The sequence below is a fragment of the Glycine max genome, chromosome 6, assembly GCF_000004515.6.
Source record: "Glycine max cultivar Williams 82 chromosome 6, Glycine_max_v4.0, whole genome shotgun sequence".
NCBI classification, from domain to species: domain Eukaryota; kingdom Viridiplantae; phylum Streptophyta; class Magnoliopsida; order Fabales; family Fabaceae; genus Glycine; species Glycine max.
Window position 1 is genome coordinate 15,456,929 of NC_038242.2, and position 14,510 is coordinate 15,471,438.

Here is a 14,510-nt window from a genome sequence, read left to right on the forward strand (position 1 = left end):
AACTATGATCTAACCTTGAGGATTTACATTCCCAAAACCTCAAGTACAAAGTGCATAAAAGGTTTAGTTGCTCAAATCAAACAACGATCTAATCTGGTACCATATATTTAAATTAATTCTTCAAAATGTTTGTTACCGATAGTCATCCCTCTTTCAATCCCTATTGCTCACTTTTTTTTTTTTTTTGTTCTTCAAAAGCTCAAATTTCACACTTTTTCCTCCCAAACGCGAATCACTCACGAGCATAAGTGTATCCGACATTATAGTATCCAGATTCATTTTGTTTCTTTGCCTTCCTGTTTTTCTTGTACATTATTAAATTAGTACAATTTCATTTTCATGTGGGCGTGTAAAGTATCTTCCATTTGAAAACAACCCCCATTCATTCATTCACTCACTCACCAACACCACCAAACAAAGCCTTGCTGGTGGCGGACACTCCGAGGGGCCTCTCTCTCCTCTCCCTCTCCACAATAAAACCCAAAAAACTCACACAACCCGACCCACAACACAAGAGAAAAAGCGCACTGCTCGCTCGTGTTCTGTTTCTCTCTGTTTCTCCGTTCTCTGTTTTTTTTTCAGATCTCGAAAAATGCAGAGCGCGGCTTTCACTTTCTCTCCCTCTCTCCCTCTCCGCAACCCTTCCCCTAACTCTTGGAGGAGACCCTCTCTTTCTCTCCGTCTCCACGCCAAACACAGCAACAACAACAACAACAGTAACAGCACCGAAGGCGTTAACTCCAATGGCGTCTCTTCCACTTCCTTCACTCGCCGATCTTGGACTCTTCTTCCTTCTTCTTCTTTCAAATTCAGGCCTCTTCCTTCTTCACCTCCTCGCGCCGCCGAAAACGCCGTTCCCGAAAGCGCAGCAGCACCCGTCGAAAACCCGCTCTTCAAAACTCTCGAACTCGGCGCCTTGTTTGGCTTATGGTACCTCTTCAACATCTACTTCAACATCTACAACAAACAGGTCCTAATTCTCCCCGCTCTCTCATCAGATCTTATTTAGAAACAAATGAGAAAAAAAAAACGATTATTTGCTGAACGACGATCATTTTATTTTACCTAACACGCACTTAGATTTGTGTTACTTGATAATTACTAAACTTAGTGAGCAGTGTCTTAGCTAGCTGCTTTTCGTGTAGTTCTTTTATTAGAATTGGAGTTTTGCTTCGGTAATTCGTATTAATTTGCATTGGTATTTCATAGAAACCTTTAATTATTTTTTGATCGGCAAATGTTAGTTGTTAATTGTTAGTTTTTTATTAGCGGGGAATTACATGGATTACTGAGGTGAAACTCTATTTTTGGTGTTGTTCTTCAGTCAGAATTTTGGAGTTTTGTTGGTGAACCATAATAATTTACCTAACACGCCCTTAGATTTGTGTTAATTGATACAAAACTTGGAGAGCAGTTTCATAGGTGCTTTTCATGTAGTTCTTTGATTAGAACCGCAGTTTCACTTCAGTAGTTCGCACTAATCTGCATTGATGTTTAATAGAAATGTTTATTACTACGTGACGTGGATTACTGAGGTGAGACTCTAATTTTTGTGTTAGAATTGGAGTTTTACTAAGTTAACTCTGATTGGAACTATATCTAAGTTTTATCTATTTGTTAATTGCTGAATCCTGCACGTGGAGATTTGAATTATGGATTCTGATTCCGCAACAGCGTTCTTCGTTACGTGAAAGAAATTGTAATAGGCGATGCTAGTTCGACGAGGATTTGGATTTGAATTTAAGTTTAACCTGGTGCATTTTTGTTGTTTTCTCTGTGTTGTTTGCAGGTGTTGAAGGCGTTTCATTATCCGGTAACTGTGACTGTTGTTCAGTTTGCCGTTGGGACTGTGCTAGTGGCATTTATGTGGGGTTTGAATCTCTATAAGAGGCCGAAACTCAGTGGTGCTATGGTAATTTGGTCTCTGCTGTGTTGAATTGTTGTGTTGTTATGTTGTGTTTTGTGGTGTTAATGTTGATTATTATGTGTGGCAGCTTGGAGCGATTTTGCCGCTGGCTGCAGTGCATACTTTGGGGAACCTTTTCACTAATATGAGTCTTGGGAAGGTGGCCGTGTCTTTCACTCACACTATCAAAGCCATGGAGCCTTTCTTTTCAGTCATCCTTTCTGCCATGTTCCTTGGAGAGGTTAGATATATCATTCAAACTGTGTTTGCTTAATGTGGTTAATCATCATGCTGGTACATTTCTCATATGCTAGCAACACACTCTTTGACACACTCTTTACTATTGGTTGAAATTTATTCACAAATTTTGCTGGGTCTCACTTCTCATTTAATGTATATCTATCTTGATTTTATAGTTTTCAATAAAATTTAACCAACAGAAGAATGAGTCTTAGAAAGAGTGTGTTGCTAGTACTCATCTTCTCATATGCTAGCAACAGACTCTCTGACACACTCTTTATTATTGGTTGAAATTTATGAAAAATAAAAAAATTTGGTGGGTCCCACTTCTCATTTAATAAATATCTATCTTGATTTTATAGTTTTCAATAAATTTTAACCAGCAGAAGAATGAGTCTTAGAGAAAGCTTGTGTTGCTAGCACTCCTCTTCTCATATAGTTGTCTGTGAATTGCTATGTATTCTAAGTGTTTCCTTTGAAGGAAAAATAGAAATATTTGACACATTGAGAGAATTTATTTTTATGTTAATTCTTTGTTTCATTCTCTTACAGTTTCCTACACCGTGGGTGGTTGGTTCCCTTGTGCCTATTGTTGGTGGAGTTGCACTGGCGTCTGTTACCGAGGCCTCTTTCAATTGGTGAGATGTCTGCTCCTTGTCTTGTTCCTTCTAGAGGAGGATAGGTGAATTGGTGGGTTTTGAAAAGAGAAGTTTTGGTAATGTAAATTGTAATATGCTTTGGCGGAATGGTGAACAGGGCTGGATTTTGGAGTGCAATGGCATCTAATGTGACAAATCAATCTCGTAATGTTCTTAGCAAAAAGGCCATGGTTAAGAAAGAGGTAATATTATCTGTGAGCACTTCCAAATGTTTTGGATATATTTCATTGTTGATATTGATCTTTGCATTTCAAAAGTCATTGGCGAATCTCTTAAGTTATAACAAGAAATAAAGAGTTTTTTTTTTTTCTTTTCAGGATTCTATGGACAACATTACTCTCTTCTCTATAATAACTGTAATGTCCTTCTTCTTGTTAGCACCTGTGGCTATCTTCATGGAGGGTGTCAAATTTACCCCTGCTTACTTGCAATCTGCTGTGAGTATCTTGATGGTTAAAATAGGATTGCCATTATCATAGCTGTAACAGTGCAATCAAAATATATAATTTTGTTGAGTTTGCTAATGTTATCTTATCTTTCTTGACAGGGGGTGAATGTTAGACAACTTTACATCAGATCTCTTCTTGCTGCTCTCTGTTTCCATGCGTATCAACAAGTGAGTTTTTCTGTTCTATGCATTATTGTGCCTGTTTATATATTTTATTATTTTTTGGGGATGCTTTGAAGCAGCAACTTGCTATCATATGGTAAGGGAGGGGGATAGTTGCTCTAGTGGAGAACTGGAGATTTAATCTTCCAACATCAACTTCTATTCAAGAGTGTTTTTATATATGATTCCTAAGCATTTTATCATTTGACTGCAAGATTAAACATAATTGACTGTTACTTGTTGGAAAGCACTAAATTGTTTGATGTGAAATGTCTAACGCCATAGTGTAAACTCTCTGGTATTTCTCTCATGATGTACTTAGATGGTTAAGAATATTTTAACAAAGCGACAGTGCACTAAATTGTTTGTGCTTGTATTCTCTGCATGTTGCTGAAAAATGGTATTTTGCTTGTAGAGAGCATGTAGCTTTGGAAGTGGGGCTCTATTTGTTGTTAAAATAATATTGATAATTGCAGTAGTGTTTACTTATCAACATGCTGTTGACTATTTAAATTGATTTAGAAAGATGTCTTCTTTTATCCAAAGAATTGTGTGCTTAATGTTACAATTTGGGTTTCGGCCTAACTCAATCCTACAAAATCGGTTTTTAAGGTGATGATTTCTCCCACTTAATGCCTTAATGAATCTAAGACAGATTGTGATACCATGTTACAATTTGGGTTTGGATCTAACTCAACCCTAGGAAACTGATTTGTAAGGTGAGGAATTGATTGCTCCCCACATATATACTTTGTTCTGGCACTATCTCTAGCCATGTGGGACTTTAATATGCCCCTATTTTGCCCAAGGCTACCTGCCATGATGTGGGACTTCAACACATTCCTCTTTGCCCACGGCTACCTGCCACAACTAAGGTGGGCTAGGAGTGACCACAATTAAGGTGACTTTCCAACACATAAGAAATAGTCATTGTAGGCTACCTGAACTAAAATGAAGCCGTCATGAAGGGGCAAGGATAATGGAGACTTTTTAACATTTGATCAATCATTGAAGAAAAAGAAAAAGAAAAGTTATAAGTAGGGATTCTACTCGTTGCTACTTTCTTCCTAGGCCTTATATAACATGGCTCACTTTTGTAATAGTTAAATGATGTTGTATTCCTGAATGATATAGTGATGGTTTTCTGTGAATGGGCCTGCAGGTTTCGTATATGATATTGCAAAGGGTATCACCTGTTACCCACTCTGTGGGTAATTGTGTGAAGCGGGTTGTGGTCATTGTGAGCTCTGTCATCTTCTTCCAAACACCTGTCTCACCTGTGAATGCTTTTGGTAAAGTTGCTTCTTTCTGGTTTGAACTGGAAAACATTTGAAGAATTTTGTTTTGGAATTCTCTTAACCATTGAATATCTCTCTTCACACCTGTTGCTGATATTTTTATATTATTTTTCTACAGGGACTGCTATAGCTCTTGCTGGAGTTTTCCTCTATTCAAGGGTGAAGCGTATTAAGGCAAAGCCAAAAACAGCTTAATTTTCAATGGTAAAATTTTGTTAGTTCCATTGAGGAAGCCAAATAGTTGCAATCTGCAATTCTGAATTTCTTTGTAGGTGAGATAGGGAATGAGGATTATCTTTATTGATCCTCAGTCCTCACATTTCCTTTTTATTTCTTCTCCTTAAGTTACCTTGTGGATTTCATTATTTATGTTTGAGTAAGTGCCTAATGGTTCTGCTCCATGAAAAAATTATCCTCTTCTGAATTTTGCTTAAATAGGTGTGTTTTTAATTATCATTTTCGTACAAGCATATATGTAATCAGCCATAGATTTTTTAAATGATGTGCAAGTTTTGGGCCATCGTTAATCTTTCAGTATATTACGTATCAATTTTTTTTTTTCCACAAATCGACTTGTGCCTTAATTGTGAACGACTGAACGTAGCTGCATCTGAGTTTTCATCATCTTGAATTGTTTGATTGCGATGCAACTGCATCAATATTTTTATGTACAAATTCTCTGCATTATGGCTTCTGCAAGCAACACCATTAGCATTATGTTTTCTGGTATGCAATTAACATATGTCTGCTATTAACAACAAAAAAAATTATCATATTAAGTTAGCATGCTTGTTGAGCCTACTTTTTCTCGCTTTGGTGGATGGTTCTGGCGTTTTTAACAAAATAAATTCGCGAGGATAGTATTCAATTTTTTTAAAACTTTTTCTTATTAGGGAGTGGCGATGCTGAGTTCAACATTTTGTGTACAACTAACAACTCTGACATAATTAATAAATAATGACGCTTCTTAAGTATGTTGACTATGTTTATGTTTATTTTGGTGACTTCTGTCTTGGTATTATTTATCCGTTATTGGTTGGAAATTGCTCCTTGGCAAGAAAGATATCTATGTTATTTCATTATTAATAATAGAGAAAAGCTTAATTTTGGGATACATATTTTGTTCGGTATTAATAGAGATAGAAAGTTTACCATTAAAGTTTCCAATAATCATCGAGATAGAAAGTTAACAGAAAAATAGACAAAAAAGATTCGTCTGTAATACAGTGGGTTTTCTCCACTGTTAGAAATCCATTGTAATACAAAGGATTTAGCCTTCGATAAAAAAAAATTATTTTATTTTTATGAAAATATCAAAACCTATATATATATATATATATATATATATATATATAATTTCAAGCAAAACTAATTTAAAAACAATACCTATTTAACCATAAAATTAATCCATAACAAAATATTTCGTTTACATATGACCACGAGTCATAATATGCATTTCATTGTAGAGCTACTAAGTCAATACAAATTCATATAAGTGTTACTAAGCCATATCAAAAGATCATAAAAGTATTATGAAGTATAAAAAAACATAATACTACTAATTTATAAAGCAAAAAATCATAAGGGTCATGTTTCAAATGACTAGTTATCAACTAAATCGAATATGTTGAGTGAGGTCACTCATAGTTGTATGTTTCTTAATGGAGTTAATCATCTCCTCTTATGTCTTTTGATTTTGTTTTTGTTTCTTTCATTTGTTGCTCAATTCTCTGATATCTTTCATTTGTCCATGAAAATTGTGTGTAGGTGATTGAGTCATGAAGGAGTGATATGCTTTTAGGTTTTTGGTTTGTTACAGTGGATTTTACCCACTATAACCCTTATTTTAATTACAGAGGCTAAACTCATTACAATTAAGAAAATATAGAGGGTTCAATAATTTGAAAATTGAAAATATAAGGGCCATGTCTCAAATGACTAGTTATGTATTCATCGTTATCAGAGTATTCTTCATAATATGGATGGTGACAACGACTAAATTGAGTACGCTGGGTGAGGTCACTCACAATTGTATGTATGTTCCTTAATGGTTACAATAGGTTTAGGGGAATCAAACATGTGACTTTCAAGTTATTAGCACAATACTCTAACCAACTGAGCTAATAGATTAATAATGTTATAAAATAATTAATGTCAATATATATAACACTAAATTTTTTAATGTATATTTAATACACATCTAAATATACATAATAAATTTTGTGACAATTAATTTTGATCAAATAATTAATTTGTTTACATATATGAATTGTAAATGAAACCTATGATTTTTATTTAAAATTTATATAAAAAATACATTATTAGATCAAAATTAATTACAATAAGATCAAAAAATACATTAGTATATTTATGTTAATAATGTATTTTTTTACATATATACATTTTTATTAAACCTATGATTTATGTTTATAATTTATATATATAAATAAATTAATTATTAGATTAAAATTAATTGTCACAAAATTTATTATGTAAATTTACATGTGCATTAAATATATATTAGAAGTTTTAGTCTTATATATATCGACATTAATTATTTTATAACATAATTAACTTATGGAGTGTGAATCCATAAACCAATTATGGAAGGACAATATGAGAATTACATTTGTTGTGCTGGATGTACCAGCAAAATGAATGGTGCGCATAGCATTTTCCTAGGTTTAACCCAATATACCTTTATTTTAATTACAGTGGGCTTAACTAGGCCCACTACAATTTTTATCATATTATTGTCTGAAAAGCCATTGATAACAACTTTGACAACCAGAAAAATTAATTTATATTTTTCTTAATTGATAAAATTAAGACAGCAAAGTCCACTGTAGTATATTGACAGATAGACCTATTGTATTTCGTTGTTATTACTGACAGAAAAGTCGTGTGTAATTTACCGACAGATAAACTCAATATAATTTGTTTATATTAGTGACAAACTCATAGCTCACGGTAACAAATCCACTATAATAGTCAAAATACTTGTACTGGGTGTGTTAATTGTTAACCTATGCATTACATATAATAAATATATATTTTATACAACTAAAATTTATTTTATAATAAATAGATAGCTTTTAAATGTATAAATTACATTATAATTAAAATATGTAATAAATAATTTTTTAATATAAAAATTATATTTTAGATTTATGATAAATAATATATATATTATTTTAATTATAATTTCTTTTATAGAAAATATTCAAAATATAGAACAAAAGAAGGATAAGATGCCACGAGTAAGTAGAGTAGATTAATTGGTACAAAATTGTTATAACTTAATCAAAAATTTCAAGTTCAAGTTTTTGATATGCAATTGGATTAAAACTTGGAGGAAAAGTTTGTCGTCCATAGTGATCCCACAAGCCTCCAATAGGATTGTTTTCCGTGGAGAATACCTTGGTTTATGAAAAAGAAGGATAAGATATGTAGCCTGTCATTTGCCAAAATAGGTTTGGTAATTTAACCCTTCAATCTGCATAACTCAATCAGCATATTATGTATGAGAGGATTTGGATCCTCCTTTTTATTTTTGACATGAGAGTTCAATAAATCTGAGCTATTTATTCTATATGAAACTTCATATTGGGTAGCAGCAAATATCGTTTCTTATGCTCCACGAAATCTCCACCCCACATTGGAGGCACAACAAAAATTCTACCACTGGAGGCTGCACCATCCTTCATAATTTTATAAAACTCTTCATCAGGGGGAATCCCATATATATATATATATATATATATATATATATATATATGTGTGCGTGTGTGTTCTTATCTTTTCCTTGGACAAGGACTTTCACTTTAATGCTACTATGCACCTTAGAAACAATTAATTAATAGTTCATCAGCTCTATTTACAATAGATAATTAGAGATTGTTGAAAACAAAAAATCAATAGCCACCCACCAAGGTCACATTCCAATTGTCACGGCTTCTACACTTTTTATATGTAATGAATGACCCAAATTTATTAAACAGAACATCTTCTGTTCAAAGTAAAATGGAGAGAGATACATACACCAGTTTAGATAGTTTTATCAAGGCCTTAGCTTCAAACTTTGTTTCTGTCATCATATACCAAAAAAACAATGACAACAAAACAGTATCTCTGTTCAAAGTAATATGGCATATGGATCACGCAATGCGCACAGTTAAGGCTGTTCCATGGAGCCGAATGCAATAATAGGAGGGTACAAATGGAAATTTCTCCTCAGGGAACGGGCCAGAGTCTGACATTGTAATTTTGGACAGAAAATGAATGAGCAGTGAGCACTTTGATTTCTTGAGTTTCACTCATTAGATTAATCTAAGGGTCACCGACTCACTGTTATTGCTGAAAAGGACTAAAAGTTCCAATTAAAAACCATGGAAAATGTTCAGAGACAAAAAAGGGTGAGAACATAAAAAATGGGAAAGTTTAGTTCAAGTTACAGTACTTTTGATTATGGGGTTCTACTTGTCTTTCTTCTGTTATCACATTTCTCTTTTCAACTTGGATTGTGTGGCTCCATAGTGAAGTTCCTTCCTTGATTCCAGGGACCTCTTCCTTTTGTTCTTGAAACCGGGTCAGTTACACTACTCAACTACCAATAAGATTTTAATTTATGAGATAAAAATTTGCTTTTAACTCTTAGAGATGTTACATTTGTTGATCAGGTATGTGGGGGTTGGTGAATCAGAGGATGTGCAGGCCTTCTACTATTCAATTGAGTCAGAGAACAATCCCAAGGAGGATCCTCTCATGCTTTGGCTTACTGTGGCCCTGGTTGCTCATGGTTTTCTCGCATTGTCCTTGAAATTGGTAATAGCATTACCATCTTTGTTTACTAATTTTTACTTCTGAGGATTGTTAGGAAAACAATTACTGATACACTATTTTTTATTGATTAAACTTATTGAAAACTTGGAAATCAGAAGATTCATTAAATTTGATATGAGATCCAACTAATAAGAGTTAGAAGAGTGTATTTCGAACATTTTTCTTTACTTTTTTGCCATACTGTGTACCTATGTAGTAGGTAACAAGAGCTGACCCTTAGATTTTTATGTTTACTCTATGTGCGTGTTGCAGGTCCCCTTGCATTTAATCATGAGGACTATAATGGGAGCCTTCCCACTTTGATCTTGAGGCCACAATCATGGACAAAGGTAAGTGCATGCATCCACAGTTTTGTTGCCTAGAATAGATATATATTTTAGCTTTTATTGTATTTGTTTCATCAGATCCTTTTGGATATACATACATATATATATATATATATATATATATATATATATATATATATATATATATATATATATATATATATATATATATACTAATTTACTAAAGGTCTTGTTTGAATAAATTTTTCCATACACCTTTTATAGGAGAAAAAAACAAGAAGGTATATGAAATAAGCTTTTTCCATGAACTAACATTAGCTTATATATAAGCTAATTTGTAGAAACTTTTTGGTTTAGTTTTTCTTAAAGTTGATTTTAACTTGTGCGTAAACAAATTTTAGCTTATGGAAGAAACTTGTTTCATTTTTCTTTCTTATTTAGTTTTCCTGTAAGTGCCTATGGAAAAATTTATGCAAACAGGACCTAATTCTGTTATGCTTATTTACTGCTATATAATATTTTTTTATAGCTATTCATGGTAGGTTAGTAGCATTATATTTGTAGGCTTGCCTGTTTCCTCCGGCTTCACTTATGCCAGAATAGAGCATGCGGCACAACGAAGTGATTGGATGTTAGTTCATCAAGTCCATCAATTTCTTAGGAAGGTATTCATCCAAATTTTAATGTTTTTTTTATTAATCATAGCATTTTTCTTTGTTTTAGTTTTTATTTTGTTTGCAGTTAAATCTGTTAGTCTATTAAATTGTGACAATCATGCTTAAATGTTTGTAGTGGTTGATTGATCATCAACAGATTTTGTCAAATGAAGTTTACATTGGTGGCGATTCATACTCTGGCATTTCTATTCCAGTAATTGTTCAAGAAATTTCACAAGGTAATCTTCATTTGGCTGTCAATTTAGTGATGGCGATGGCTGATATGTATACCATAGCGTCCTTACTCTTTGGATTACTATAGGTCACTTATAATAACTATGTTGAAAGTTTGTGTATTGGCAAATTCCATTGTTTTCAGGAAATGAAAAAGGGGTCAAACCATGGATAAATCTCCAGGTTAGTATTTTACAATGTCTACTTTATGTTCGGATCTTTTTTTAATTAGTGTTGAAAATCACACATTGACTAGTGATATGATTAAATTGAAGTATATAAGTGGGAGTAAATCTTATCTTACTATAATTGGTTTAGTAGGACTGAGCTAGATTTAAACCTAAAAATCTAAGAATTAGTATTAAAAATAATGTGTGTGGGAAGAGTTAAATGAGGAAATATATCTTGTATGCTACTGCTGCATGAAAAATGGAAGTCTAGGACTGAAAAACATATTTCCAGTTTTACTTTCTTAAACAATGTCTTCAGAACATTTATTAACATGTGTCTAATATTTAATTATTAAACACAAATTGTTCGATTGGTTTGACCAAACAGTTTGCAATGCCAAACAAAAAACATAAATTGTTCAATTTAATCTGAGATTCGAACGGTTGAGTACAGCACCCTTGGAGCATTTATCAATTGCCTAAGATGTACATTGATACAAAACAAGAAGTTCTTCATTGTTTGTTTAAGGGAAAACTAGAAACAAGAGGCTTTATATAGCGAATTTTGATTATATGATAATCTTTTGAACAACTAATTATGTGAAATTTCCTTTAACAAAATCAAGCAAACCCCTTCCCAAATTGAATGGCCAAATTATGTTCATCGGTTGGCTATTCCACTAGTTAGAGAAGCTGTCATGGTATTATCAGATTGATTATGAATTGTTCTTTTTCTTCAGGGATACCTGCTGGGGAATCCATCAACAACTCGAAGGGAAGATAACTATAAAATTCCCTTTGCTCATGGAATGACACTTATTTCTGATGAGCTATACGAGGTACTTTAATTTCATTATAATTCATCAATAGCTATTCTTAAAAAGTGTATTCAAGAAACAAAAGTCAAATTCTAACACATCTTATTTCAATAAACAGTCACTACAAAAAAATTGTAAAGGAGAGTACATAAATGTAGACACGAGAAATGCATTGTGTTCTAGAGATATGGAGTCATTCCATGAGGTATGCAACCTTTTTTATCCCATCCCTTCTTTCCTTGTCAAGTTTTCTGTTACAAATCCACTGATCAAAGCGATGAAGATCATAAGAGAGGTAAAGAGCATATTGATACTCATGAGGCAACATATTGAATTGATTGAAAAAGATAAGAATTACACATTGGAGGCTCTTATTTATCGAGCTGATTGTGTTAACTATTTTTAACTAACTTCCTAACTGACTAATTTTCTATAACCTCTGTTATTTTCATTAATAGAATTTCTAGTCAAATTGGCAATTACAAAGTCAACCAATGTTCCCTTGCCGCAGGCTACGTCAGGACATGATTTGGCCTATATTTTGGACTCATCTTGTGAGTGGGATGATAGTGAAACATCTTCTAGGAGATCTTTGGAAGAGTTTCCTAAATGCTCATCTCAAATTGCCACCCTTAAGCTGTCGGGTAATCTTCATGCCTTAATTGAATCATAGATGTTCACTTAGTGCTTCTTTTCCATATATTTATACGATGAGAATCTTGCTATACCTTATACCATCTTGAAAGTAACTATTCAGTCATCTCTTAGTTGCATTTGCAGCCGAATTCTCCAAACTATTTGAGTTAAGTTGATGTCTGTTTCATTTCCAACATTAGACTTATGTGAACTTCCTGTGCGGATTTTGGGCAAATGATGATAGTGTTCGCAGTGCACTTCATATTCGGAAGTTGTAGTTGATACAAGTGATAGTATTTTTTTCCCCACATGTAGTTAGTTAGCACTTAGCAATAAAACTTCATAAATAAGAGTAATTATGTTTTTAGTCCTTGCAAATAAGTAAATTTTTATTTTTATTCTCTCAAATAAATTGTCTGATGTTGGTCCCTCATTTATGAGAACAAGTCAGATATGATCCTTATCCTTTACAAAAACAAAAATTATCTGATAATTTAGGTCTTTTGTTTTATGAAAATAAGGATCACAAATGACACATTTTCATAAATGTGGAACCAAAATTAGACAATTTATATTTTGAGAGACTAAAAATGAATGTTGTCCTATTTGCAGACGCTAAAAGCATATTTAACTCATATAACATAAACCTTGTCTTCTTGTGCTACAGGGAAGTATAGGAAAATGGTATCGATGTACCTTCCATATATACCTAACAAGGAGGATATCCCAATCAGCTTTGAGTATCATGTCAATCTTAGTAGAAAAGGCTATCGTTCACTGATATACAGGTCTATGTTCTTTGCCTATGTTCATATGCTGCACAAGGATATTGTACTATATTGCCGACCAAGTAGGGAAGCAGTATACAATATCTAAAAGCTAACAAAAACTAACATTTGCTGATAAAAAAATTAGTAGGGAAGGAGTAGTACAAGCAAAATTTGAATTTCACACGCAAATAAATTTTGTATAATGCTAACAGTGGCGATCATGGCCTGAATGTTCTTTTCTTGGGAACTGAAGCATGGATAAGATCTTTAAACTACTCCATTGTGGATGATTGGAGGCCATGGCTTACAAATGGCCAAGTTGCAGGGTATTCCTCTAACTCTAGTTATATAGCAACCGGGCTTAATTTATTTAAAAGCTTATCAAATTATGTACTTAATATTTGTTTTTATGTATTCAGATACACAAGCACTTACTCCAATCGTATGACATTTGCAACTGTGAAGGCAAGTCTCTCATATTCTCCTTGCTGCCCTTCTGGGTCACACATAGATTCCACTTATAAGAGAATATTCAAGATTGGTAATTAGGCCTTGGATTTATTTGATCTTATTTACACAATAATTTTGAATGGTTGAGTCCACCTATCATTAATAGACACGTTTTACCAAAAAATTTAGTAATTAGCTCAACAGAACTTGCTGATTATTATGGTTCGTGAACTCTAGAATCTAGACTGAATGATGGAACTCTTTCTTTTAAAACTGTTACAATCATGCACTGAGAATGAGGTATATGTATATGCCAAATCTTTGCTGGTTCTTTATTCTATTATTTTTTTTTACTTTCAGGGTGGAGGCCACCCAGCTCCGGAGTTCAAGCCTGAAGAATGCTTTGCCATGTATAGTAGGTGGATATCTAACAAGGTTTTGTAGGATAAACCAAATAAGGCTATATGCTCTCTCGGCATCCATTACATAGCAAAGTCATTAGGTCCATTTTATTCACTAATAAATTTGTGTCTTTGTTCAACAAAAACACTATGTATCTTCCAATTGTGTGTTTGGTTTCGTCTTGAAAACGTGAGTATACAGTTGAAATCACGTTATTATTATTATTATTTAAAAAAAAAGTGGAAGTTATTCATGGAAGCATTCATTCTGATGCACGTTGGACTTAATAAAAAATATACCAAACACGCAATAAAGATGGCAAGAGAGAGATCTATATTGAAAGAAAATTCAGTGCTGATAACACGTACAAATGGATAAAAAAAGATTTTGTATTCAAGATATATTATACTGATGTAAAGGTTTAAATAATTGTACATATGCATATCAAACATTAAAAATTTGATTTAAATATATTTTTATCTCTCTAAATTAACATTTTTTTTAATTTTGATCGTCTTGTCAGTTCAATTTT

At 32.9% G+C, this 14,510-nt stretch overlaps 2 protein-coding genes across 2 annotated transcripts; both read left to right on the forward strand.

Annotated features, from left to right (window-relative positions):
* The first annotated feature begins 246 nt into the window (after window positions 1-246).
* On the forward strand, window positions 247-5,233 carry LOC100804563 (triose phosphate/phosphate translocator, non-green plastid, chloroplastic). The gene is made up of 9 exons (XM_003526965.5): window positions 247-970; window positions 1,790-1,912; window positions 1,995-2,147; window positions 2,699-2,784; window positions 2,903-2,987; window positions 3,123-3,242; window positions 3,353-3,421; window positions 4,578-4,707; window positions 4,832-5,233. The coding sequence occupies exons 1-9, from the start codon at window positions 593-595 to the stop codon at window positions 4,906-4,908; spliced, it is 1,221 nt and encodes a 406-aa protein (XP_003527013.1). The 5' UTR covers window positions 247-592; the 3' UTR covers window positions 4,909-5,233.
* Window positions 5,234-9,128: 3,895 nt separating this feature from the next.
* On the forward strand, window positions 9,129-14,231 carry LOC100781037 (serine carboxypeptidase-like 11). Its single transcript, XM_041016581.1, is given in 16 exon segments — window positions 9,129-9,301; window positions 9,393-9,490; window positions 9,493-9,537; window positions 9,808-9,884; window positions 10,385-10,507; window positions 10,635-10,737; window positions 10,878-10,915; window positions 11,643-11,741; window positions 11,839-11,925; window positions 12,232-12,314; window positions 12,316-12,364; window positions 12,557-12,623; window positions 13,024-13,144; window positions 13,339-13,452; window positions 13,546-13,591; window positions 13,937-14,231. Coding segments are annotated over 16 exon segments (1,392 nt in total). The 5' UTR covers window positions 9,129-9,143; the 3' UTR covers window positions 14,021-14,231.
* The last annotated feature ends 279 nt before the right edge of the window (window positions 14,232-14,510 follow it).

Excerpts from the sequence above, each read along its gene's own strand:
- LOC100804563 (XM_003526965.5), top strand. The coding sequence starts at position 593 with ATGCAGAGCGCGGCTTTCACTTTCTCTCCCTCTCTCCCTCTCCGCAAC. Across the intron at positions 971-1,789 it reads TCAACATCTACAACAAACAG|GTGTTGAAGGCGTTTCATTA; the intron begins GTCCTAATTCTC and ends TGTTGTTTGCAG. Across the intron at positions 3,422-4,577 it reads GTTTCCATGCGTATCAACAA|GTTTCGTATATGATATTGCA; the intron begins GTGAGTTTTTCT and ends ATGGGCCTGCAG.